The following is a 24,300-nucleotide window of genomic DNA, read 5'->3' as shown; positions in this document are numbered from 1 at the left end:
TTGTTTATTTACGGATCGGAACGAATTGATATAACGAATTGGCAGCACGGATCAGAATGACATGATATACTGTACGATGCAGATTCTAAGGCTAGCTAGTATGAATAGATGACTCTCAATGACATATTATTCCATCACCACGGCTCAGTTCCATCAATGTTTGTAAAAGTCCCTGTAGGACCATCTTTGCCGAGGGTGGCCAACGCTACAGCCCTCACAGCGCCCTCTTCCACGTCCATGGCAACAGACAAGTGATTGTTGAATGCCGTTTTGCGAAGTCCAGGACAGCAGCAGTTGATCTTCCACCCTTTCTTCTCGAATAATGTCGAATAGCATGCACCAATCATGTTTGCAGCCGCTTTGCTGGACTTGTACGGTATAGACGTGTTGTGCTGGTAATATTTCCACGAAGGGTTGAGCGTATTTCCAAAGGAGCCCATCTCCGAGGTAATAAACACAATTCGTGGGACTGAGCCTTGATCCGCAGCCTTTTGTAACAGAGGAATAGCTGCGTCTGTCATCTCTAGTGTGCCAAAGACATTCACATCAAACAACGCGGCCATCTTGGCCCTAAGGCTGGGTAATCTCTCTACTGCATGTCTTCCAATGCCAGCATTGTTGATTAGAACGTCAAGTTTCCCATACTCGCGATCAATTTGCGCAACACAAGCCGCAATTGAGTCGTTTGAAGTAATGTCAACTTCAATTGGAGAAACTGAGCCGACAAGCTTCTCAATGTTTGATATGGCTTCTACTCCTTTTGAGAGAGCTCGACAACCAAGAAGGACATGATAGGTGGGTTGCTCCGCCACCAGCTTCTTCACAATTTCATAGCCGATGCCCTGGTTGCCGCCGGTAACGAGCACAACTTGCTTGTCTGCGGGGTTGTCGGCCATTGAAAGCGACTGGCCAGTGTTGCCAGGTTGCGGAATTAAAAAAGAGTTGCTTATGTGTGGTTGTCGGCGTGCTGAATAATGATGATGAGAGTGTATGTAAAAAAGATTCCAAAGGATGTGTAGTACAATGCAACCGAAAGAGGCTCTTTACCATGCTCAATGCAGGCATGCGTATTGCTCAGCGGCTTAATCATCGTCGCAATGTCTCTGAAGAACCGAAAGCTCACAAGGCTCGCTTGGTATCGGAGTTTATGGCTATGAGCCGGTATAGTCTCGCGCTAAAGTCGCGATCCGCACTGGAGTTTTCGGTGTCCGCGCGGGAAAATTAGGCTTAGTTACAGCCCAAGAGTTGTCCATCTTTTGCAGAATCGGTGCAAGATGTCGTTGGTAAACTGCTTGTTGAGACACCGCCCGAAGCCTATCCTCAACTAACTACAACTAGCGGGATCTTGTTGCGGCAGGGCTACGGTAAGCGCTTATTACTGATCTCGACAATCCCACTCTGAGGACATGTCAAGCATCATGTCGTTTACGAGTACGTATGAGCAACTGCATGTATTCTTTCTTCATATATAGGAGCGAGTTCCCGAATAGCGATGTGAACAATCAATACATCTGCAGCCTTTATAGTACCAATTAAGAGAGCATCCTCATTTTCCAACACTCATCATGACAGACTTTAGCCATCTTGCCGGTCCTTCAGAAGAATGGGCTTCATACATAGCCAAGAACCCTCTGCCCAAGTTTGACGTTATATCAACCGAATTCCGTCGTGCCCATAACCCCCAACGATATGCAGCCAGAGATGCAGCAATGAAGGCTCTCGGCGACCATCAAGTCACATGGGAAACTCTAACAATTCCCACTTCAGACAGCCTCGAGATCCCAATTCGAGTCTTTCGCTCTGCTACGCAAAAGGGACATCCCTCTGTCTTGATCTATTACCATGGCGGTGGATTTCTGACGGGCTCAATCTCAACTGAAGATCCCTTTTGCATCTCTTTAGCCCGAGACACTGGATTTACAGTCATCAGCGTCGGCTATCGTGTGATACCTGAGTGGAAGGCTCCTACGCAGTTTAACGATGCCTGGGATGCTCGCACTTGGGTGATAAACAATACAGCGGATTTGGGATTGCCACAGGATTTTGATCTATACGTGGCAGGTACCAGCGCCGGGGGTTTTCTTGCGGCAAGCGTTGTTCATAGAGAAAGAGAGGTAAGTCGTGGCAATACTTTCAACTTGTTGCAAAATAATGAGTGTAGCTAACACCATATCATAGCTGGGAGAACCGTATATCAAAGGCCAAGTCCTCGCCGCTCCTTGGCTCGTCCTCACAGAAAATTTCCCCTTTGACCCCAAAGTTGGCGACAAAACTTCGCATATACAATGGCGCGATGCTGATTTCCTGTCGTATCCCCAAATCGAGCAATATCGTGCTCTGATGGGGGTGCCAGACGAATATCGTGATAGCCTGCTCTTGAACCCGCTTCTATTTGATGAAAAGAGCAATATCAAGGATTTGCCTCCTACGCTCGTTATGGCCTGTGGTGACGACCCCCTGCGAGACCAAGGCTTGATCTATCAACAGAAGCTTGATCGTCTTGGGTAAGACATATTGATACCGCTGTGGAGTATACGGAGAAACGATTGCTAACTAGGACGTGTTTAGTATTCCGACAAAACTGAATACATATGCAGGATATCCTCATGTCTTTTGGATATTCCCAGACCTTGCCATGAGTAAGAAATGGTATCAGGATCTCTTAGAAGGCCTTCAGTGGCTTACCGAGAAACAAGGGCATGTTCGCAACTAGCATATAGATATAGGCAAAGATAGCATGTAAATCATAAACATTCGTTTCTTCATTCAATTACCATTTCACTGTAATATCTACACACGACGACATTATTTAATAGCCGCTCTGTCCCAGATAAGCAGCCATGACACCACCATGGCTCTGCCAGCCACCCGCATTCGCTGTATCAACAACCTCAGCCACGTCCTTGCCCCTCTCAGATTCGAGAACCATGGTTCGCACGTTGTGTGTGCTAACACCATAGCTGTACAGCTTCTGGTTGTCGGCATAGATGACGGCGTTCTGCTGGCATTCGGCAGAGCAGCCATCACGGTTAATGCCGTTGAAGAAGACCCAGTATCCACCGCCGTAAACGTTGACGTTGCTTGAGTCGTGGATGTACTGGAAAATAGCCATGCGGCACTGAGCATCGTCGGGAGCGCACCAGCTAAAGTCTGGGTCGCTGTCCAGCAGGGAGCCGGTCCATGGCAGAGGTGTCAGAAGACCAGAGTTGTTTCCTTGCCAGTACGGCGTCTCGCTCTGCTGGAAGCCCAAGAAGACGTTCTGCGCCTTGTAGACGTTGATCTGGTACAGCGAGTTGTGCTCACTACCAATGCCCAGCATCCAGGTTCCCCTGATAGATTCAACAAGGAAACCACCAGCAGTCGAGGGGTTAGCACCGTTGTCATCGTCAAGATCGTGATCGGCGCTCCAGCACCAGCTGTTCTCCCAGTATGAAGACGAAAAAGTCGTGAGATGGGCACAGACGCGCGCCGCCTTGCAGGTTGCGGGATCATCGCAGTTGGTCTGAACCTTGGATCCTCGAGCTCCGCCGATACGGAAGTGAGTGTTGAAGAAGCCGACGTCTCCGGCCTTCAAGCCGGCCATGTTCACCTCGACGAGCTCGCAGCCGGGAAGAATGTCTGCAACGGTGAAGAGCATGTCGACGAATTGGGCAACGCCGAGCTGGCCAGGCTTTCCGACCTGGACCATGGGAACCGGCTTGTTGGCATTCTTGAACTTGTTGCCCGTGGCGCTAATCTCAGACCAAACCTCTCCGTGGAATCTAAAGTTTTGTTAGCCTCTTTTCTTTTCTTCTATGGCTAATGTTGATTATATCTCATCGAGAGGTCTTCTACTTACCGGCTTCCAGGAGGGACCACAATGGTGTCACTGACAAGGTACGTTCCATGAGGGAAGTAAATAACCTTCTTGCCGGCGGCCTGGTTAATGATCTTCTGAAGGTTCTTGGTACTAATGAACTGCGTCAGCTTAAGTGAACCAATTGAACAGGTTTTGATCAGAACTTACTCGTCTGTAACACCATCACCGGCGACTGGGAGCCCGTGAACGGTCTTGACGTTGATCACCTGGTCCACGGAATATTCCTGGAATGTAGGGGGAGTAACGGTGTGGTAGGATCCAGTGATATCCAAAAGTGCCAGAGGGCGAGATGCAGGGAAGAATTTGCCCTGGGCACGCTGGCCGTTCGAGGGCCCGTAGACGTTGCCCCAGATCCAAGATTGGCCAGCCTTGACAGAGCCCTTGAGAACATTGACTCCTCCAGCGGTGACGGTCTAGTAGAAGGCGTTAGTCTCATTTTGGTTGAAACTGTATGGTGTCAAAAGATGACTTACAGAGCCGACAGTCTTGTCAACTTGGACATTCTCCAGCACCATTGATCCTTGGGCAGTTGGGGAAGCAGCGGCGTTCCACAGAATGCCGACATTCTTGGCCGTCGAGTCGATGAGAGCAAAGAAGCCGGTGTTGTTGTTTGTTGTCTCAACGCCAACCTTGCATGACTCAAAGTGCAGGTTCTGGCCAGTTCCCTCGAAGAGCTTGTCAAGCTTCAAGCCGATGTCCTGGTCTACACAAGCCGATCTGTTAGTAAAGCCCATGCACTTGATGCGAATAAGAGATAGTTGACTCACTCTTGAAGGTGATTCCCTTAAAGTGGTACTGCTGCTCGTTCATGCGAATGCCGACAGATCCACCTGAGAATACAACGTCGTTGATCATCAGAGGCGAGCCGCCCTGAGGCATCGACAATCCGGTGTGTGCAACACCTCCATTGGGCATGTTGAACAAGACATTGGTAAGCTGGACAGCCTGGCTGACGGCCCAGTTGAGAAGAGTAATGTTGTGAGCAAGGGGCACCTTGGTAGAGTCCAAGACAACGTTCTTGAGTCCAATGTAGAAGTTGATGGTCGAGTCATAGCCGGGGTCATAGCCCAGATAGAGGAAGGGATCGGTAAACTCGGGAGAGGCTTGAAGCACCGGTCTGTTGGTGGGATCACCCATAACAACGGTGTCAACGTACGACTGAAGGGGCTTGCTCAGACGATACGTGCCAGCTGGGATGTAAACAACAGCCGGAGCACCGGTCGTACCCCAAGCACCCGAGCTGCGACTGGCTGTGCCATTGGCATAGTCAAAGGCAGCTTGGATGGCAGCCCAGTCGTCAGTGACACCGTCTCCCTTGGCGCCAAAGTCCGTCTTGACGTTACGGAAGACTTTCCAGTTTTTGCCATTGGTGATGAAAGGGCTGATGCCGTTGTGCTGGATTTTCTCATACCAGTAGCCTGAGGAGTGTCTGGCCTCGACGCCTTCAGCTGGTATAGTACTACCAGCTGCAACGGCAGCCAAGCCAAGGAAGAATTGCGTGAATCGCATCTTTCCAGAGGGTCAACAGGTCCCAATGCCTCAATTGGATTGCTGGAAGAGCCGGTTCCCTCCTCTGTAACCACTGGAAGGGCTTCTCACAGCCTTTTATAGTTTTGCATGATCATCTCATCATTCGTCCATTACCCCAGAAGCCCCTGCTGGCAGAATCGGCACACGGCCGGACGGACATTCCACGTCTGGCAACATTTGCAGACCATCACAAGGTCCCAACGTCTGCAGAAACTCCTCCAATCCATGCCTGCCTGCGGGCCACTGTTTGCGGAGAAGGCCAGCAAAACAAGCATGTCATGGTCGACCCATTCGGCATGTTCGCCTCGACCTGGCCACTCCCCTGTCGCTCGCAGTCCGGGGGGATCTCATCTCATCGTTTGTGCCGACAAGGCTAGGCCAACCAACAATTAAGCCCTTTCTCAAAGGAAAAACTGACATCTCGGCCCTTTTCCTGCTGGCGTGCGGGGGAAGCTCAAGCTAGCAATGGATGATGCAGGGGAACAACCGCATTATCCCCTGACACTTCCCCACGCAACGCGGATACTTTTCGCCGTGATCGCAAGGGGAGAGCCTGATGTTGTTTTTGATGGGATGCTTTCGGCCGACGGCATAAGTTGCGCCTCACATTTCACAGCTCTAGAACCTGCGGTTCCCGGATTATTGCCCGCAAATTGAGGGCTCCGCCTTGCCAGCGGTAAGCAAACAAATGCACCCCAGTTGTTGGAGACCCCACGTATAGAAGCAGTTGCATGGCACGGTAGCATCGGGAAGCTGATCTTTGCTTTGTAGCATCTCGTGTAGCAACGTTCGAGGCGGTATTTCGTTAAGGTTATCCGAATGCAACACCGCCACAGATGGGAAACGAGAACCACATCTGTCTTGATGCAGATCGAATCCGATGTAGTTGTTCCCTTTTGTCTCCAAATTCGCTTTCTTTCAAAGCTATATACACAATGTTTTTGAAACTAATGTGGTATGCATTCGGATATGCTTTGATTCATGATTACACATGATCGTTAATGAATGAATACTGAATACCGAGTTAAACGAAAGTCGGCCAATTGGTCCCCGAAAGACTCAACTCTCAAGGGTCTAGACAAATAAACAAATCGAAAATCAAAACCACTCCATGCCCTTACAAATCTCTTGGTTGTGGTGTGGATACTCGTAGTTCAAAATCTCACTTTGCATGACATCCCAATTTTTTTTCTCCGCCGCCCTCCCCCGATCTCAAAACTTGGCACCACTACCACTACCGGCAAAAGAAGGAATATTATTTCCGTCCTTGCCCTGGATCAAAGGCCTTGCACTAATTGGACTAGCTTCTGCGACAAAAGTTCTACGTCGCCGGGGAATCTCGCCGTGACGTAGTTGTAGTTGTCATCCTCAACCACGAAGCTGGAAGAAAGAACCCATATTAGCCGGAATTGTTACTCGTATTATAACACAACAATTGACACTTTTTTTGGTTCTCGGCGAAACTCACGGTGATGGCACAATGCTATTCTTGAATTGTTTAGGACTCGCCAGCACTTTTCGCACCTAAATCGTATTGTCGCTCTAGCGTCAGCATTTCATTTTCGCCTCATGTTTTTGAAACAAGATGGAAGTTTTTGCAAAGAATCTCACCGAGTCTTCGACGTTTTCACTCCCCGCTCCGTACGTCTTGTAATAGTCTCCCAAGAAGAGGCGAGTGCCCCAGAAAGCTAGCTGCTCGAATCGCGCCGGCAGAGCTGTCGTCACGCAGTCGCGAATGACGCTGCTTCCATCTGGATTCTTGGATTCTGAAAGCACCATGACGCCGTGACAAACCGCTCCGACGGCCTTCTTCCCGGGCTTCTTCGTCTTGGGGAAGAAGTCGACGAGCAGCTGGTGAACTCTCTCCGAGTCAATGACTTGCCTCACGGCCTTGTCGTGTCCTCCAGGCAGAAACACGAGATCAAACGCGTCCAGAGTGAATTGCTCATCGGACCATGACAAGGGATTCTTCCATTCTTCTGATTCGGCCATGACGCGATACTTTTTCACGATGGAGGATGTTGCGCCCTGTGATTCTGGTTAGATCCCATCCTTGATGACGCGCTTTCATACACTGGAGGCTCACCAAAAGGCGCTGTGTGAGGCCTTCCAACATCTTGGCATCGCATTGAGGTGATTTGCCCGCCTCAGTCGCGAAACTGACATCGAATCCAGCAGCTTTGAAAGCCGTGTAGGGCCCACAGGTTTCTAGACAAACAGTGAGTCTCTCGCGATCACTGACGCGACATACAAATCTCAGTCTGCTTACCTGTAGGATCATGACCATAATCGGCCATCAAGAAGACAATCTTTGCCATTGAAGCGACTTTTTACACTAATCGTATTGAATAAATCCGATATCACTGCTTCTACTCAGCTACTCAACGGTAACAATACAGCATTGAGACAAGCAAAATGTGAATACGAATCACGCAACATCGCGACGTCAAAATGAGCTAATGCTTACTACCCTGGAGCTCGAATAAGCCGAGGCATCTCAATCAACGCCAAACCTGGGAATGGCGCGGTTACATTTCCAGCAACTGCCACATTGGGAGATGCTCATTACTGAATTTCGATAAAGACATTAACTGCATTACAGCGATACTAATACTAATCGAAAATAAACACCAAATACTAATACATCGTCCATACAAACTCATACAATTCCGAGCTTCCGTTTTCGTTCATTTCCAGCCCATTCTGACCCTCATAATTCCCATTCATAACGTCGTATTTTCATGCAAATAAGAAATCCATTATTATTTATTTCTTCTTCTTGTCACTCTTGCCAGTCAAGGCGTCAGTGACACCGCCAAGTCCAAGGCCGTCGAGCACCCTGTTCAATCCAAGCGTTCCGAGGAGATTGTCGAGGATTCCGCCGAGGCCGAGACCGCTCAGCTATACATATCATATTAGCATATTGATCGTTTATAGTATAACGAAAAGTAGATGCTTACCAGCTTGCCGACAAGACCCAGGACGCCGGTCAGCAGCAATCCAACAGCGGCGATGATCTGGAACAAGGGCTCCGACAAGAGACCCCAGAGCGGGTTGAGCTCCTTCTTTGCGTGTGGCATGCCCTCGATCTTGCTCTTTGCGTTGTCGATGGTCTGGGTGATGGTGCCAGTGAGCTGTAAATTTGCATGTTAGCCAGCAATCCTCTTAAATTAAATCACGTAGAATGGCATGTACTCACCTCCTTGAGCACATCTGCGAGATGATACTCCTCGGGCGATGCCTCCTTAGTGCCCGCCTTGTGCTTTGCGTTTCGCTGGATGCGGCCATCGGGATCGAGACCGCGGATGGTGCCATTGGTCTCAGTCAGGATCTTGCCTCCCTCTTCAATCAGGGGCTTCACCTCTCTGACCAACTGCTCCTCATCGAGCTCCTCCTTGGGAGTCCTCTCAGCAGTGTTAATCTTATCCGTAATCATCTTGCAGATGGGACGGATCTTGTCAAGAGACTGCTCGATGCATCCAGCCAGCTTCGCAGCCAGCTTGCGGTCAGTCTCAGCCTCTTCACGCTTCTTGATGTCCTCCTCGGTCTCCTTGGGGATGTCTTCGAGGAGAGCGACATGTCCGACGGTGTCGCCCTTGTAGTTGACAACATCGCCGTCTTCGTCAACCTCCTTACCGGAACAGGCAGAGACGTCGCCACTGACGAGCTTCGCAATGAGGTTTCCTTCTTCGTCGAGGACATTGCCCTCGCGGTTCACCTTGCGGCCGGCATAGGGGGCCTTCTTCCTCTCCACCTCTTCCGGCTCCCAGCGCTCGGCCTTGCCCAAGACGTTTCCGTTGCTATCGACAACGTCTCCGTCTTCATCAACTTGACGGCCAAAGAGCTTCTTGGGATCTCCCTCAGTAAGTCTTCCCACGATATCACCGGAAGGCGTAACAACCGTGCCGTCCTTGGCGACAGTGCAGCCAGACAGCTCGGCAAAGGGGCCCTCTTTCATGCCCTCTCGTTCGCCTTCGCCGACAAGCTCGGCCTTGCCAATAATATCTCCAGACTCACTCAGGACATTACCCTCTTTGTCGCACATACGTCCAACCAGGGCCTTAATATTACCCTCGATGACTCTGCCCCAAATAGCTCCCGATCCATCAACGACATTGCCGGCCTTGTTGACTCTCTTGCCGGCCAGCGAAGACTTGTCGACAACAGCTTCGGGCTCAGCCTCAGGTTCGTCCCAGGCCTCTGCCTTGCCAACAACATTTCCTCGTCGGTCCAAGATGTCACCATCCTCGTCAACCTTGCTGCCCTTGAGATGCTTGGGGTCGCCTTCGACAACAACACCAACCTGCTTGCCATCGAACATGACACGACCATCAGCCTCCACGACGGCATCAGGGAAGTTTTCGAACGGAGCAAAGTCCTTTTCATCGCCACGCTCATGGTGAGACAATGGCTCAGCTTTGCCAATGACCTTGCCCTCGTCATTCCAGATTTGTCCGTTCTCGTCTGCTCTCTTGCCGATGAGCTGCTTGGGGTCGCCTTCAACCAGACGCCCGATAATATCGCCCTGCTTGTTGACGAGGTTGCCGGCTTTGTTGACCTTGGTTCCCTTGAGCTCTGAGAAGTCAATCTTTTCTCCTTCTTCCTCCACCTTGTCCTTGCCTTCCTCCACCTCGTCTTTGGCAAGTTCTCTGCCTTCCTCAAGGGCTTCACCCTCTTTGAAGGCGGCGGAGGTTTCATCAGGCTTCTCTTGCAGGTCGCCAGCGGTCTCTTTGTCGATTCCTTCGTCTTCCAATGGCTTGGGAGCTTCCTCCTGAAGCTTGTCTGGTTCAACATCTGCATCCTTGCCTAAGCCCTTGCCCAGCTCCTCTTTGGCTTCATCGGATTTATCTTCCATTGAGATGGGTTCTTCACCTTCCTTCCCGGGAGCCTTTTCGAGTGTCTTCTCTTGTCCCTCCAGCTCCTCTTGTGGCTGCTTAGTGTCGCCTTGGCTCATCTGGATCGAGGAATCAGTGGCTGAGCTCTGTCCATCGTCGCTGGGCTTCTGCATCCTACTAACCAGGTCCATTCCTTGAGAGACGGGCTTTTGGAGGTTGCTAGCTGTCTGATAGGCCGACTTGCCCTTGCCCATCAGGTCCCAGCCTTTGTCGTCCTTCTGCTCCTTCAGGTCTTTCTGGTCCTTCTCAGTGGCTTCGGTTGTGTATTCGCCACCCTCCTCCTCCTCGTTGAGAGTAGCTTTGGCGAGGACATTTCCTGATGAGTCTAGGATATCTCCCGAAGCTGTGACTGCGTTCCCCACGAGCTGGCCAGGGTCTCCTGACTCGGCAAGCTTTCCGATGGACTTTCCAGAGCGGTCCAGGATATCTCCTGAGTCGGTCACGACGCCAGCGGCAGACCGAGGGACAGATCGCATGTCAACTATTTGTGAAGCTTGTTAGACATATGTTTGCAAATTACCAGTAATCCAGTAGAGATGTATTGTAACCAACCTGGGTTGTCCTGCTCCTGACGAGGGCTCTCCTTGACCTGCCAACCTCCCTGAACAGCGACTGGCTTTGGGAACGGCATTTTGGATTCAACACTCAGATTCACAAAATGGTTATATTGGTGTTTTGCGATTTGAATAGAATTTACATGTGAAAAGAGGAATTAGTTTGTAGTTTGTGATTTAGCTCAATTGCATATTTAATCTTTCTTATCACATGGACATATATATATACATATATTCACATGAAAGCTGACAGGAAAATAAAGTTGCGGCCTTTCATCATACATTTCCAACAAGCTCACAAACACATGCTTGACTGCCATGGCAACATCTCCATTCTTTGACAGCGTCACAGCAACAATCTATGATCTCGATTCGATGAATACCCCATCCAACGCAATATATTCAACGCGGCATGACGCACACGGGAACCCCAATTACGTCTTTCCAACATGGATAATCCCCGATGAAAAGCACCGTGGCTGAACAAAGGAGCATGTTTGAACACGTTTAGCAAGGGGATATCATATCACCATGATATCAGACAACAGCCACCAGCTGTCTCTCGAGCTCCCGCACAGGACGAGAAGCTCCTTGGAGCTCACAGTAGCGTGGGCCCGAGGCAGGGATGTCCTCTCCAGAGAGAGACCGAGAGGCGACCTTGTCATCGTGGGCAAGCCACACTCGCCACAGCCTAGCTGTATGGGTGTCGTATTCATTTATCATGTGGCGTTGGGTTTTCTCACGTTCAAACAGGTTTCTATGGGGAGTCTGGATAGAAGAAGTGTGGCGGTGAAATCATGCACCCCTTGATTAGTTGTTGTACTGTGGGATGAATAGTTGAAGATGTGTGGTTGAGGAATGGTTATGACGAATGGGCTGTAAATCACAAGCTTTGAAGATGTGAGGATCGTGAGAACCATGTGAAATTAACTCATTAATAGCCTCTAATAGTATCTTGCATAAGTAACGTAGCATTGTTAGATGATGCTATCGCCAGATTGACAGCAGACAACGCCAACCAACGCCTGAATTGTCCCTACCAACGACCTTGGTATACCCAAAACCAGCTATCTAAGTGAAGTTTTCATTTTTCATTTTTGAAAATGGTGGGTATCTTGATAATGAGTTGGATGCCGTCGTGTGTTGATTTGACATCCAGATACACCTCTGATGGACTTGGTGTTGCAGCATTAGCCTTTGCTCCCGCATCCTGTGACGACTTGCTCTGGCCCGCATCTTGCTGTCCAGAAGTCTCTCCTCCCTCTCTCGTAGAAGGCTGATTCATCTTGCCAACAATGTCGCCGTTCTTGTTGTAGATGTTGCCGGCCCCGTCAATCTTCAGCCCGCCCTCCAGGTCGCTCAGCTTCGGCCTCGTGTGGTTCTCCGACACATAACCCACCACTTCCCCGGTGTTGTCCAGGATCTCGCCGGACTCAGACACAGGCCGTCCCACCATGGAGGGCAGATCGCCTTCCGCGGACCCCAGCACGGTGCCATCCCAGTCGAGAATGTTGCCGAATTCATCGACAAACTTGCCCACCAGGCCCTGGGCGCGGGACGCCAGCGGCTCGTCCTGCTCAATGGGCTGGATCCTCGGGATTTTGATGTCCGGGTTTTTAGGTTTGGCGTTGTTACTGCTACTGCTACTGCTATTCTGCGACTCTTCTTTTTTGTCTTCTGGTCGCGGTAGCATGACGAGTCTGTGGCTAGACGAAGGTCGTCGTTCCTGTCGATCTCTGTCGCACGACGGCAACTGCGGGCTCTTGGGGGGTGACTGCATATGTGGCATCAGGACAGAAATAGTCAAAAGCAGTAAGTCGTGCAAAGAGGATTTGTGGTATGACAGTGAAGATTCCGCGTTAAACAGCACGTTAACAAAGAGCCAAGCTTTAACATTGATGTAATGCCGCCTTCTAGATACAAGCATCAGGCTTCAGCAGCTGAATCTATCCCACACTCATCACTGTCAGAAATAAAGAGCCAATGCCGTCATCATGTGCGAAAAACACACACACTTGCCTTGTGGATGATGACATGGCCGTACATCATCCCGCATGCCGATCCCTCCCCGTAATAAGACGGGCCTACTTTATACACTTACAGGGGTTTCTCCACGAATTGCGTATGGTGTCCATGCATGTGCCATGAAATTTCCAACTTTATGTGCAGACATGCTCCACGTTGCTTAATTAATTCCCAGCTGCAGGAACTTTGCGAAATGATACTTGTTTCTGCAGCCTCAGACAAGCTTATGGACCTTTTATTCCGCCTCAGCTGTTTAGTTTCCGGCAGCAAGTTCCGAATGTCGAAGTCAACAGCCACATGACAGCCATTCTCCGAGACAATGGAATGTGGCGCCAGTGTGGCTTGATCTGTGTCACGTGCCGATGAACTCATGTTGTGAAACTGTGGCTCGTGAAACTGTGGCTTGTGACACTGTGGCTGACGCGTTGCATGTGGCTGGACTTATTGTAACCTCTTCATCATCAACATACCAGGTAGACACATCGTAGAATGTAGAATCATGTACTGTATAGTATTAAACCAGAAGACACCGGAGCAGAGGCTCTGCTCGCATCTCCATTCTTTATGCGACAATACATACGTGAGACAATCGTAATAGTCCACCGTAAAAACAGGGCAACATTCATCCTCCCGCGCTATAATTGGTTCACTCCCACACACTAAATCCAAATAAGCCTCATCCATTCTCATGACCCCTGCGGATCTCATCCCCGACCCTCCCAAATCATACATAGGAAAAACAAAAAAGAGGCTTCTGTAACAGATTAAAACAAAAAAGATAACGTAAGGATGTAAAAAATATCATCCACCAAAAATCAGGTCGTAAGACGTCGGGAGCGATCAAGGGCTCTCGCTATAGGCAGCAAAGCGCCCAGCCCGGTAATTGTTGAAACGTGATTCGTTGTCTTCTCAGTTCCTGGTGATGTGAACAAGAGCGCAACGTCATTAGCCGATTCGTCCAGTATTTTTTATTTTTCTCTGGTGGTCATAATTTTTTAAGCCTCATAACTAGCCAGTCCTGAAGAGATGCGGGTGCCGCATTTGTAAGAAAATGTGATACCCAGGGGGACGGATGTAGATGATGGGACAGTTGGCTGGGCTAGGGAAGGGAGAAGAGAAAAAGAAGAAAGGGGGGGGGGGGTGGTTTTGACTTACAACAACGCCAGCTCCAAATCACCGTGAATCTTGGCCTTGAGCTGAATCTCGATATCCAAGTTGAGATCCAGCCGCAACCTCAGCGTGTCGCTCTTCCCGCCGTCGCCGCCTCCCTTCTGGTCGACGGCATTGTTCGTAACGCTGCCCAGCGTGTTCGTCACGCCTCCCAGAACTCCGCCTGCCGTCTGTCCGACCTGTCCCAGCTCGCCGCCGACGGGCAGCTGGTCCAGAGGTCCGTTCTGTTGCTGCTGCTGTGGGCGACGCTGTGTCCTTTGCATTTGTCTCCGCTCGCGGCGGGGAGGCACTGATTCGGGGGCAGAGTCGGAGCCGTAGTCCTCTGCCGAGTCGGTGCGCTCCTTTTCCATCGATTGACTTGACATGTTTGCTGTGGTTGTTGGTGTTGTTGATGGCTATATCCTCAATGAGAATCGGGTGAGAGTGAGATGAGATACAATGAGATGGATGAGATTCGTTTAAGTTGAAAGAGAAAAAGAAGCACTTGAAGGTAAATAGAGAAGATAAGTTTTTAGTCTGTTATCGACAAGTATGAGCAGCTTTTTTCTTTTTGCTATTTGCCCTTTCTACTCTATCCAAGCATCCCACCATCCAAATGCCCCCGGAGCATCATAATGATATACCCATCGAATCTCCACCCCCCCGATCGTCAGCCTTGCCCAGTTTTCCCTCTTCAACCCTGATTCTCATCCATCATATCCATTCCTTTCTTAATTTGTTTTCATTTACACACGCCTCACCTCTACATTACCCCTATGAAGTCATCATGAGGCAATCGCTCGTGGTTGATTTCCCTCCTGCATGACCCTTTCCATAGTATGGACAGACATGGATTAGCATCCTGCTAAATATTATGGGACTTCTCGGCCGTTTTTCCCGAGAACGACGGCCCCGACGCTTGTTCGCTCAGCAGCCACCTCATCGAGATGAAGCAACCAAAACCCCTGTCCACACATTATGCCATCAAGGAACACGCTCCGGCTTTTTACTTTTTAAATTTTTTAGTCATTTGTCCTATTAGTCTCTCACATACTTGCTGTCCATGCCCAGTAACATCCTCCTCCTCAGCCTCAGCGGCTTGCACTCCTCCACCTCACTCGTGGCTAGTATCTCGCTATCCGGATCCCAATACACCACCCACCGCGATCTCCCGTTGTCGTCTCGCTCCAGCTTCGCCACAAAGCACTCGTCTTTTCCTTGCACGGTCAAGAAGGACTCGTCCTCGCTCCATCCCCAGGGCCCAATGACGTGGCCAAGGGTATCTTTGCGTCCGCCGTACTCCACAGCGTGCGTGTCCTTGTTGATGTACATCCAGTTGAGCATCGGCGGATCATCAGAGATGGTGGTTACTAACCCCAGGTGCTTCTCCTCGCTGGGGTACGTGAAGTAGTAGCCGCAAAAGGCGTACCCAGGGAACTCGGTGTCGAGCGGGATATTGACATTCAACTGGTTCTCCGTCAGCCATGCCGTCAGTCAGCCGCTAAAGGGAAGGAAACCTGTCTGTGTTGACCCTACCTTTCCATCTTTCAGCACACAGAAATCCGTCTCGTAGTCTTCGTCCTCGTCCCCTTCCTCGACAACTGCCGTCAGGCGAAACTTTTCCTTTTCCTTATTCGCTGCGTTGGCCTTCTTCTGAGCGCTGATGGCTTGGCCCACACCCGTAACGGTGGGAATCGCCGTGATGGCAAGAAGCCCAATGACCATGGTTGTAGTCGGCCGTGTACTGTAGCTTTAGCATGTAACAAACAGTATCCCGGGGGACACTCCCGTAGAATGACGTTTTTTTATGGACGGACCGTGTGAGTTTCGTCTGCCATGTTTGGTATACTTCGTATATGCTTGTTTCCATAGACCCCATATCCCCCGTGAGAGGGGGGGCCTTGCATGAGGCGATCGAGATCCCGCGGCGTAACTGTGGGGGGGCTAGAAGCTCCAATCCTGGTCACAGTTTCCGGGATAGCCCATCCGATGACTTCACCAGGCATGAATTTGACGCCCATGGCGTGAAGTCTTGGGACTTTTTTCGCAGATGACAGCCGTTTCTTCCCAGGTTTTGGATTGTGTGATCATAAAGTTGGCACGTCATGGGCGCCACCAAAATTGACAGGGGGGGGAGTGAGAAAAGTTATGCGACTCCTTAGACCATCTTGTCCAGGTTTTAATATGTTGTTTTTAGCTTCGACAAAGGAGAATGAGACACATCGATGTTGCGTCACTCGATATCAAGAGAAATTCGGGGTGGGACCTTGATCCAAATGTTGCTCTTGAGCCACAAAAGCCAGCCGTCGCGGACCTACGCCTCATTTCGACATACAGAAAGAGTTGAATAACTCCAAGACGACAATATCTCGCATTTCCCAAAACCCCAATTGAATCAAAATCCCAATTTGTTTGCTGTTTGCTCTTGAGTCTCCCGACTTATACATTATTTGTTCATAACACGATACCTCTAAAACTCACCAACCATGTCTTCAGATGAGGTTTGTTTAACCATACAACGCAGGCAGTCCGTGCATGGCAATAAATAGCCATATCAAACTAACATTTCTTCAGAAACCCCAGAACCTGGACACTAGCTCCCCGACTAGAGAAGAGCCGGAGCAGCAAGAGCCGGAACAACAGCAGGAGCCCGAGCGTCAGGAACCCCAGCGTCAACAGTCCGAGCGTCAGGAGCCAGAGCCTCAACAGCAACAACAACAACAACAACAGGAAGACAACGAAGATGAGGATGCCGGCAACGACTCCGACAACGCATCGGAGCAGGAGCAGGAGCCCCAGCAAAACGGCCAGCAAAACGGCAAAGTAGGCGAGCTCAGCGAAGACAACTCCGACGAAGACCAAGAGGACAACGAACCAAAGACCCCCCCTCAGCAAGAGGAACGCCGCCGCCGCCGAACAAGCGGCAGCCGCGAAAAGGCCCAGACCGAGACCAAGCCCCAGTCTCGCCGGAGGAGAAGGGCCCCCTTCCAGCGCCAGGTAGAAGACCAGTATGACGAGAGAGACCAGGAGATGGTGCCGCACCAGCAGCGCAACCAGCAGCAACAGCAAATGTATCAGCCGCAGCAGCAGCAGCAGATGTATCAACAGCAACAGATGCAGCAGCAGCAGATGCAACAGCAGCAGATGCAGCCGCAGAAGAAGGATGACGGGAAGAACCCGCTCAAGCTGCGGCTCGACTTAAATCTAGATATCCAGATTGAGTTGAAGGCGAAGATCCACGGAGACTTGACACTGGCTTTACTGTAAGAGATTGTCCTCCCCTTGTCACCGAGATATATATCGGACATTGCTAACGATAAACGCCGACAGTGATATGGACTAAGTGATTGAATTGCGACGAATTTGATATGATATGGCGGCGTGTTTCTTTTAGTTGAAATCATACCACACCTTTGGTGAGGTGTTGACGTTTTCTCTCATATTGTTTTCTGCGTTTGTTACTCGTCTAGTGTAATGATTGATGCCCTCCTCAGGGCGTGTCGTTTGTCATGTACATATACATGTGTATCGGTTTCATTATCATTAATATTACGTGAAAATCTTATACGCTGCTTCCTGAGCAGAGACTCTATCCGAAAATCCGATTCCACACGGATTTGTACCATACATTGTGTTTTACCCCGTGTTCTATCCGTCCTACCTCGTCGACTAGCGGCATGCACCCAAAGGCGTCGGCAAAAACGTTGAGACACTTGCTGCGCGCTTCCATGTGGCCTGGATGTCTGCTGATGCCACCTGAAGGGTCCAAGTTGACATATTGACCGCTCGCACGGACTAAAAGAGGACCTGAGCCAGTCAACATTGAGGCAACAAAGTTGAGACCAATGTCCTCGCAGTTGAAGGCTTCGTCGACATAATTGCGGATCTTGGTGGCGGCAGGGTCATCGGAAAAGTAATAATCGAGAAATGCAATGTGTGTGAATGCTAAATTGGTCAAGATGAGCGCATAGACGTCTTGGTGCTCCTTTTGGGAGCAAAAGTTGTAGTCCCATTGGCCAGAGGGAAGAGCCGAAGCGCAGCGCGCGAGAGCGCCGGTCATTCTGTCCCTGCCAAAGTTTCGCCACATCTGGAAAACGAACTCGAGATCGTCGGGCCGGTAGTAGACGTCGTCATCTGAAAGGAGAATGGCCTTGGTCTTGTATTTGGGATCGGGCCAAAGCTTCTCGTTTAGACTATCGCGGGTTGGCTTGCGGTACCGCACGACGACACCGTACTCGGAAACGAAGCTATCGGGCTCCTTCTCATCAAAGTTGTTCCAAATGACGACGATTTCGTGCAGCGACGGGATCTTGGTGGATAGAAGAGTGTTGAGGGTTCGATGGAGTTCCCTCGGGCGATGGAACGTTGACATGGCAATTCTACAGGATTCATCGTCAGTATCATTCCATATTCACAGCTACAGAACATCAATCCTGCACATACGTAAACTTGTCATCCATTAGCCCGCCAAACTTGGTTTCAGCTGCCTCCCGCCATGATTCCAACGGGTAGGTGATGTTGGTATCTGTGCGGTCGCTGCACCGAGGGTATCCGGTCCCCGACGCCTCAGACACTGGCTTCGAATGCCCAATGGCTTTCAGGTCTGACGCAGGATTGACCAGTAGCACGATAGTGACGATGGTGAGAATCAGCGCGGACAAGATGGTTGTGCTTCTCCTGAACCGGGGCGCCTGCAGCCAGCTGAGGCACGACGTCATGGAGGCGAGCATCTGTGGCCGGTGGAATTTCCTGCTCTTCAGGGAGGTCGAGATTCAGCTGCTGTCACGAGCGACTCTGCAGCTGCAAACATGTGCAAATCGACTGATACCAGCATCTTGAAGGAAGCTTTTTGCAGCTTTTGGCTTGTGATGGCCAGCAAAGACACTGGGAGAAGGGGGTCACGTGCCACAGAAGGGATAAGGGAATGGGAATTGCAAGGGAAATAGCACGGAGCACTTGCACGGAGTCTAAGATGCCGTAGCGCCAATTGCGGCCGACGCAGCGATCCAGAATGACGTAACCCGGCACTCTTGGCCAGCTTAGCTCAGCGCCGTGCAAATAACAGCTCACGTGCCCGCGAGACTGTATTACATGTGACTTTTTTTGATTGATTATCAACACTGCAGCGACTTGCCTCTCGATTCGAGCCGAAGACTCCGTAATTCAGGTCTGGCCATGAGGTTGAAGGCACATCGCCTGATGCCACGTTGAGCGGAGCTGCCCGGCCGAGGCAACTTTAAATTCCCATCCATTCTGCTGGGCCCTTCCCGCGGACTCTTAACGTTCTAGAATAAATCGGGTCTGGATACCTCGGATCCGTGCTCAGGGCCGTTGAAAATTATCCCTCAACGCGTATCTGAAAGTCCGCGTGTCCTGTATTGCTCTACTTTAATTTCAACGTACGGATAGATAAGCAGGCTATTTTTGTTTGTATGGACTGTGCTGCTGGACTGTAGCAAGTTGTTTTGTTTGCCGCCGATGATCCGCTGATATAAGCGGAAGGGAGGCGTCTCCTAATACAAAACTACGGAGTACTACCTAGTGCGATCATACCATGCCGTGGACACGGACAAGTCCGTTTTCTGTAATTCTCCTCGTTCTTGTTCTCCGTTGTTCGAACTTGTCCGTGGCTTCCACAACCCAGATCTGGAATCAGGACTACCAGAAGTGGAACCAGAACGAGAACTAGAACTAGAGCTGATATTACACGGAAACATTTTTCCTCTGTGATTGATAGTCGGACTTCGCTAAGTTCCAAGCCCCGTGCCTCGTGCCATGGCAACTGCACTCCGTCCCAATCCTATTCGCGTCCGTCGGGCCAAGGAGGCACCCCGAAGCCCGGGCTAGTGAGTGCCCAGACAGACGATGGATGGGATGGGCATCGGAGCACCTTGGTCAAATCCTCCGGCACTCCTTTGGCGAATAGGCAAATGGAGAATACTCGTACGGTACTAGCCAGACCAGCAGAATCATTGAGCCAGTTTTCCTAGTTCCAGCGCTGCCAAGCAACCCCCAGCCCCAGCCCAGGGCCTCGCTCTCAGCACTTGGACAGGGGCCAACATCGACGGTGATCCGCCCATGGATTCGATGCCCAATCACCGGCGCTTCTATCCCCGTCACCCTGCAGCCGCGGTTGGCTGTAGCAGGCTGTAGGGCCTGATGGCGCTGCCGTGAAGCCGCCCCAGGGCCATCGCGCCAGGCCCCTTCCAGCGCATTTGCATCTGACGGGCAGCGTCATCAAATCGTGAGCCACGCCAAGGAAGCTTGCCTAGCCCCGAGTCCGCCTTTTTCCATTTTTATTTGCCGGGTCCGAGGTGTCGCAGAGCTACGGACTGCCGCAGTTCCAGGCGCGGGCAAGGTAGACGGTACTTGCAGTCAGGCTGGCCCATCCAGGTACCGCTCAGGTATGCGATACCCGCTACGCTGCAACGTTCGGCAAGGAGGAGGACGAACAAGGGGAGACAAGGGATGGACAGACAGTTTTTTCTTCCTTGGACAAGCCACCAGCTAAATTGCGTTTGAAGGCGTTCCATTCGAACTCTGTGATTCCACGGCAGACTCTGGGCAAAAAAAAAAAGGGGGGGGGTGGTGGCCAGTCCCATAATTATAGTAGGTAAAATAGTTAGCAACTTTGAAGACGCCGAAATGCTATTTCTTTTCTCTTGCGCCTCGCTTGCCCGGCCCGAAGCTCTACAACAAACCTGGCGGGCCACCAAATTTCATCACCACATCTCCATCTTTAACATCCTTACATACGAGTATACGACAAGCAAGTTTTGATTTGAAAAGAAAGAATAAAGGGTAGAGCGCCACTATAGGAGTTCGACTAAATAAGGAGCTGGTTTGACTGGGATTAAGGGGAATAGGGAAACTCAGCTCGGTCGGCGATCTGCGTTGCGCATTGCGATCCGCTCACTCTCTTATCTATCGTCTGGTGTCTCATCCTTACGTACTATATCTTTTTCTTTTCCCTCCGCCATTGCTCCCTCTTTGTCTTTGTCTCCGCCTTTACTTTTTACTTTTTCTATTCATCTCTGTCCGCTCTTGATCGATCTTCATTCTCAGCATCTTCACTTTCCCCCCACGATGCGAGCCCGAAACATCGTGGCCCTGACGGCCATTGCCGTCTTCTGGTTCACCGTCCTGTTCCGCCGGCACATCCACGAGCTGGGCGAAATCGTCCTGACGTACAGCACATTCTACCCGCTGCTGCATAACCACCCCGACATTCTGTATCGACACCCAGAGAACGCCTCGTCCACCGATCTCGAGTCATCGTATTCGTCTCTCGGCCCCGTCGTCGTTCCCAAAATCATCCACCAGATCGCCCTGGGCAACGCCAGCGTCTCCAAGTACCAGGCCGCCATCACCAGCTGCACCGATCTGCACCCAGACTGGCAGCACCAGCTGTGGACCGACGTCAATGCCACGGCCTTTATCGCCGAGTTCTACCCCGATATCCTGCCTCACTACACCGGCTACGCCCAAAACATCCAGCGCGCCAACATCCTCCGCTATGCTCTGCTGCACCACTCGGGCGGCATCTACGTCGACCTCGATGTTACTTGTCGTGTGCCTCTCGACTCGACGCCCATTGTCCGCCTGCCCTACGTGTCTCCCGGCGCTCACCCAGCAGGCGTCAACAATGCCTTTATCGCGACTGAGCCTGGCCATCCGTTCCTGACGCAGCTGCTGGAGAACGTGCCCAGCCATGACCTGCACTGGGCGCTGCCGATGCGCATCCCCTACGTCGAGAACATGCTCAGCACCGGCTGCATGTTCTACTCCAACCAGTGGATGTCGTACGTCCGTCACCTCATGAAGGGCCGCCTCAGCCGCCCCGTCTACATCCTGTCCGACGAGCACGGCGATATGGCGCCTCACATGCTCCGGGGCAAGGTCACGACGCCCATCTTTGTCCACGGCGGCGCCAGCAGTTGGCACGGCTGGGATGCCGCCTTGTTCCTGACAATTGGCGAGCACTATACATTCTACCTGGGCCTGCTCTTTGTGGTCCTGACGGTCTTCTTTTTGGGCGCCTACTTCTGGACCACGTCAAAGCGGTCGTATCGCCGAAGATGCCGCCTCTTCCCCTTTGGCCGCGTGGCCTCCCGAAGCAGCTGGTCACCGACGAGGGGGAGGAAGCCCAGCATCAGCCAATCCATGGTGTAAAGCGACAGTCCGCTTACATTTGATCTTACTTGAACAGTGACGGGCATCATTACCACCTTGTCCGTCACTTTACTTTGGCTTTTCGTCTCTCCCATTCTCCACACAGCGTCTCTAAAATCCGCTCCGCATCAATTATCTTACTCGCGTTTTTTTACACTTAATTCTACTACTATTGCACCAGTAGTACTCGGCATTACTACCCTTTCTTAGAGAAAGATACCCGCTTAGTGTTTTCAAATATTTCTTTGTCGACTTATTACACCATGGGCATGCGATGAGGGGCGCACAGGAATACGCCGGCGATCTCGATTTGGACGATTCTCTTTTTTTTTTACAGTTTATTTTTTTTTTTTCTCTTTTACCTCAGCGGTTCCCAGGAGGACCAACGAATACGAAACGGCACGGGATGGCAACTATGGGGGGAGGTATACATGTTGGCTTGCTTTTGGCTACCAGCTCGGCGTCATTGGATTGGGAATCTATAGGGAACATGAAAGCATTCTATGCTATAGCGGAAGCGGGGGAACAAGAACCACCGCACCACAGTTGTAATGATAGAGAATACCAAGAATATCCACCTTTGAGGTTCATGATTCTTTACTTGTTTGCGTTTTCTGTGCCAAGCGTTTTGTCACCGCAATGATCAGTGCGTGGCTTTTGCAGCTGCTTGGCATGTGTCAAAGCCATCGAAATCTGTCTGTGCTGTTGGTTCATCATGCTACTATTCAGTTTTGTCATGCTAGCCGTGATCGCATCGCATCGCATTGCCCGATTTGCCTTATGACGATCCAGCCACCACCGTTACATACAGTAAAATGATCTCCACCCCCGCCCACATAGTCGGGCCAGAGTAAGAAAAAAAATATTCCAAAAAAAAAAAAGGGAAATGGGCAAAAAAACCACTAGTTGAGGCCGCCCAGAGTTGGGGTTACAGAATTACGTAGCACCGCGCAAATCATGATTTCCGCGCCCGGGTGGCGGGCCATTTAGCAAATCAACGGGGATTAGAGTGATGTCGCCAAGCACCAAATGCTGTGACAAAGTCCGAAACGGGCTGATGTGATGGTCTTTTCTTGCTCCACACGAGATAGAGATGGATGTGCGGTGCGTGAGTGCATATATTGTTGCTCCGTCAATCCGTTTTTACAGCCCCCCCCCCTCACAAGGCTTTTTTTCTTCCCGTTCTTCTTTACTCTTTTGTTATTTGTTGTTTGCTACTGTATCTTCAGCTTTGAGCCTGAGCCTCGTTATGCGGGCGGAATTGACGCAGAGCAATGGATCCCCCTCCATTTTCCGCGTCTGCCTAATGAACATCAATGAGTAATTAGTGTCTACATGTTGCTGAGCTGTTCTGTAATCTCTCCGAAGCCCCCAAGAAAGTCAAAGGCGTCATGGTTACCCATCACCAAGGCGCTACACATGCAGCCCATGCAGCGGTGGGGGTCTTGGCAAAGACATTGGCTGGGCAGAAAACAGCAAATGCTGCTTTAAGGGATTGACGCAGCTAAAAAGGAAAAAAGGATTGGAAAGACAAGACAAGGGGGGCTGTGCCTGAGGGAAGACCAGAGCAAGACGCCACCTTGGGTGATGATTTGCTGGCTGGTTTATTTTGGTTGTCGGATGAATTACTGGCTGCAGTAAGATTGATTACCTTCAGGCTTGATGACTGTACTTGTATGGCAGTTTTTGTCAGCGGGAGACGGATTTGGTTTTGCTGCATCGAGTTATCCGAGGATGTGCCGGTGTCAAGGTGAGTGGCTGAAACATCTTGACGATACCTAAGCCACACACATGCCTGCTATTACCCTAGATCTATCGAAATCAGAAAAATGATGGCTCAACTCTAAACTGACAAGGCAGTTTGTGTTACCGCTGTTATGCCGTTTGTTTTCACCCCAGGTGATTATCAGAGTATCTTAGCTGAGATTATTTACTCAACTATATATATTCCTTCTCATACCGGTCACTCGGCCATTTCACTCTCTGTATGTATGGTTTTAAGATAAAGAGGCGTTGACGGCAGCGGCCAACACAAACTCAATTCAACGCCATCAAAGGAAATATTATGCCGACTCATCACCCCTCGGCTGTTGACCTCGGCGTTACGAATGATGTG

At 50.7% G+C, this 24,300-nt stretch overlaps 12 protein-coding genes across 12 annotated transcripts; 4 read left to right on the top strand and 8 right to left on the bottom strand.

Annotated features, from left to right (window-relative positions):
* Window positions 1–16: 16 nt before the first annotated feature.
* On the bottom strand, window positions 17–1,101 carry V8C40DRAFT_257426 (uncharacterized protein). Its single transcript, XM_083218496.1, has one exon. It carries the CDS (start codon window positions 894–896, stop codon window positions 135–137), a length of 762 nt encoding a protein of 253 aa, XP_083068135.1. The 5' UTR covers window positions 897–1,101; the 3' UTR covers window positions 17–134.
* A 608-nt stretch (window positions 1,102–1,709) lies between these two features.
* V8C40DRAFT_277974 (alpha/beta hydrolase) lies at window positions 1,710–2,713 on the top strand (the record flags this gene model as incomplete). The annotated part of the gene is made up of 3 exons (XM_083221014.1): window positions 1,710–2,114; window positions 2,179–2,504; window positions 2,569–2,713. 3 exons carry the CDS (start codon window positions 1,710–1,712, stop codon window positions 2,711–2,713), a joined length of 876 nt encoding a protein of 291 aa, XP_083068134.1.
* A 25-nt stretch (window positions 2,714–2,738) lies between these two features.
* Window positions 2,739–5,624, bottom strand: V8C40DRAFT_123824 (glycoside hydrolase family 55 protein). The gene is made up of 5 exons (XM_083210975.1): window positions 4,627–5,624; window positions 4,333–4,562; window positions 4,007–4,272; window positions 3,839–3,949; window positions 2,739–3,761 (listed from the first exon to the last, which is right to left on the bottom strand). Exons 1-5 carry the CDS (start codon window positions 5,366–5,368, stop codon window positions 2,810–2,812), a joined length of 2,301 nt encoding a protein of 766 aa, XP_083068133.1. The 5' UTR covers window positions 5,369–5,624; the 3' UTR covers window positions 2,739–2,809.
* A 1,131-nt stretch (window positions 5,625–6,755) lies between these two features.
* On the bottom strand, window positions 6,756–7,895 carry V8C40DRAFT_257422 (type 1 glutamine amidotransferase domain-containing protein). The gene is made up of 4 exons (XM_083218495.1): window positions 7,659–7,895; window positions 7,476–7,597; window positions 7,001–7,417; window positions 6,756–6,913 (listed from the first exon to the last, which is right to left on the bottom strand). The coding sequence occupies exons 1-4, from the start codon at window positions 7,705–7,707 to the stop codon at window positions 6,854–6,856; spliced, it is 648 nt and encodes a 215-aa protein (XP_083068132.1). The 5' UTR covers window positions 7,708–7,895; the 3' UTR covers window positions 6,756–6,853.
* A 260-nt stretch (window positions 7,896–8,155) lies between these two features.
* On the bottom strand, window positions 8,156–10,915 carry V8C40DRAFT_283684 (DUF3659 domain-containing protein; the record flags this gene model as incomplete). Its single annotated transcript, XM_083222009.1, has 4 exons — window positions 8,156–8,290; window positions 8,350–8,523; window positions 8,589–10,765; window positions 10,837–10,915. The coding sequence occupies 4 exons, from the start codon at window positions 10,913–10,915 to the stop codon at window positions 8,156–8,158; spliced, it is 2,565 nt and encodes an 854-aa protein (XP_083068131.1).
* Window positions 10,916–11,747: 832 nt separating this feature from the next.
* V8C40DRAFT_257418 (DUF3659 domain-containing protein) lies at window positions 11,748–13,342 on the bottom strand. The gene has a single exon (XM_083218494.1). The coding sequence runs from the start codon at window positions 12,763–12,765 to the stop codon at window positions 11,923–11,925; it is 843 nt and encodes a 280-aa protein (XP_083068130.1). The 5' UTR covers window positions 12,766–13,342; the 3' UTR covers window positions 11,748–11,922.
* An 11-nt stretch (window positions 13,343–13,353) lies between these two features.
* Window positions 13,354–14,616, bottom strand: V8C40DRAFT_257415 (uncharacterized protein). The gene is made up of 2 exons (XM_083218493.1): window positions 14,019–14,616; window positions 13,354–13,841 (listed from the first exon to the last, which is right to left on the bottom strand). Exons 1-2 carry the CDS (start codon window positions 14,396–14,398, stop codon window positions 13,832–13,834), a joined length of 390 nt encoding a protein of 129 aa, XP_083068129.1. The 5' UTR covers window positions 14,399–14,616; the 3' UTR covers window positions 13,354–13,831.
* Window positions 14,617–15,012: 396 nt separating this feature from the next.
* Window positions 15,013–15,950, bottom strand: V8C40DRAFT_257414 (uncharacterized protein). Its single transcript, XM_083218492.1, has 2 exons — window positions 15,549–15,950; window positions 15,013–15,479 (listed from the first exon to the last, which is right to left on the bottom strand). Exons 1-2 carry the CDS (start codon window positions 15,735–15,737, stop codon window positions 15,051–15,053), a joined length of 618 nt encoding a protein of 205 aa, XP_083068128.1. The 5' UTR covers window positions 15,738–15,950; the 3' UTR covers window positions 15,013–15,050.
* Window positions 15,927–17,478, top strand: V8C40DRAFT_123781 (uncharacterized protein). Its single transcript, XM_083210973.1, has 3 exons — window positions 15,927–16,513; window positions 16,587–17,275; window positions 17,343–17,478. Exons 1-3 carry the CDS (start codon window positions 16,499–16,501, stop codon window positions 17,353–17,355), a joined length of 717 nt encoding a protein of 238 aa, XP_083068127.1. The 5' UTR covers window positions 15,927–16,498; the 3' UTR covers window positions 17,356–17,478.
* Window positions 17,337–18,978, bottom strand: V8C40DRAFT_257408 (glycosyltransferase family 64 protein). The gene is made up of 2 exons (XM_083218491.1): window positions 18,456–18,978; window positions 17,337–18,391 (listed from the first exon to the last, which is right to left on the bottom strand). The coding sequence occupies exons 1-2, from the start codon at window positions 18,740–18,742 to the stop codon at window positions 17,602–17,604; spliced, it is 1,077 nt and encodes a 358-aa protein (XP_083068126.1). The 5' UTR covers window positions 18,743–18,978; the 3' UTR covers window positions 17,337–17,601.
* A 1,672-nt stretch (window positions 18,979–20,650) lies between these two features.
* On the top strand, window positions 20,651–22,777 carry V8C40DRAFT_257405 (glycosyltransferase family 32 protein). Its single transcript, XM_083218490.1, has one exon. The coding sequence runs from the start codon at window positions 21,099–21,101 to the stop codon at window positions 22,182–22,184; it is 1,086 nt and encodes a 361-aa protein (XP_083068125.1). The 5' UTR covers window positions 20,651–21,098; the 3' UTR covers window positions 22,185–22,777.
* V8C40DRAFT_257404 (uncharacterized protein) lies at window positions 22,404–23,112 on the top strand (the record flags this gene model as incomplete). Its single annotated transcript, XM_083218489.1, has 1 exon — window positions 22,404–23,112. A coding segment is annotated over exon 1 (278 nt), but the record flags the coding sequence as incomplete, so codon positions are not given.
* Between the last annotated feature and the right edge of the window lie 1,188 nt (window positions 23,113–24,300).

Source organism: Trichoderma camerunense (assembly GCF_050948025.1).
Source record: "Trichoderma camerunense strain CBS 138272 chromosome Unknown V8C40scaffold_24, whole genome shotgun sequence".
NCBI lineage: Eukaryota > Fungi > Ascomycota > Sordariomycetes > Hypocreales > Hypocreaceae > Trichoderma > Trichoderma camerunense.
The sequence above is the reverse complement of the archived record's forward strand: the minus strand, read 5'-3'. Positions and strand labels throughout refer to the sequence as shown.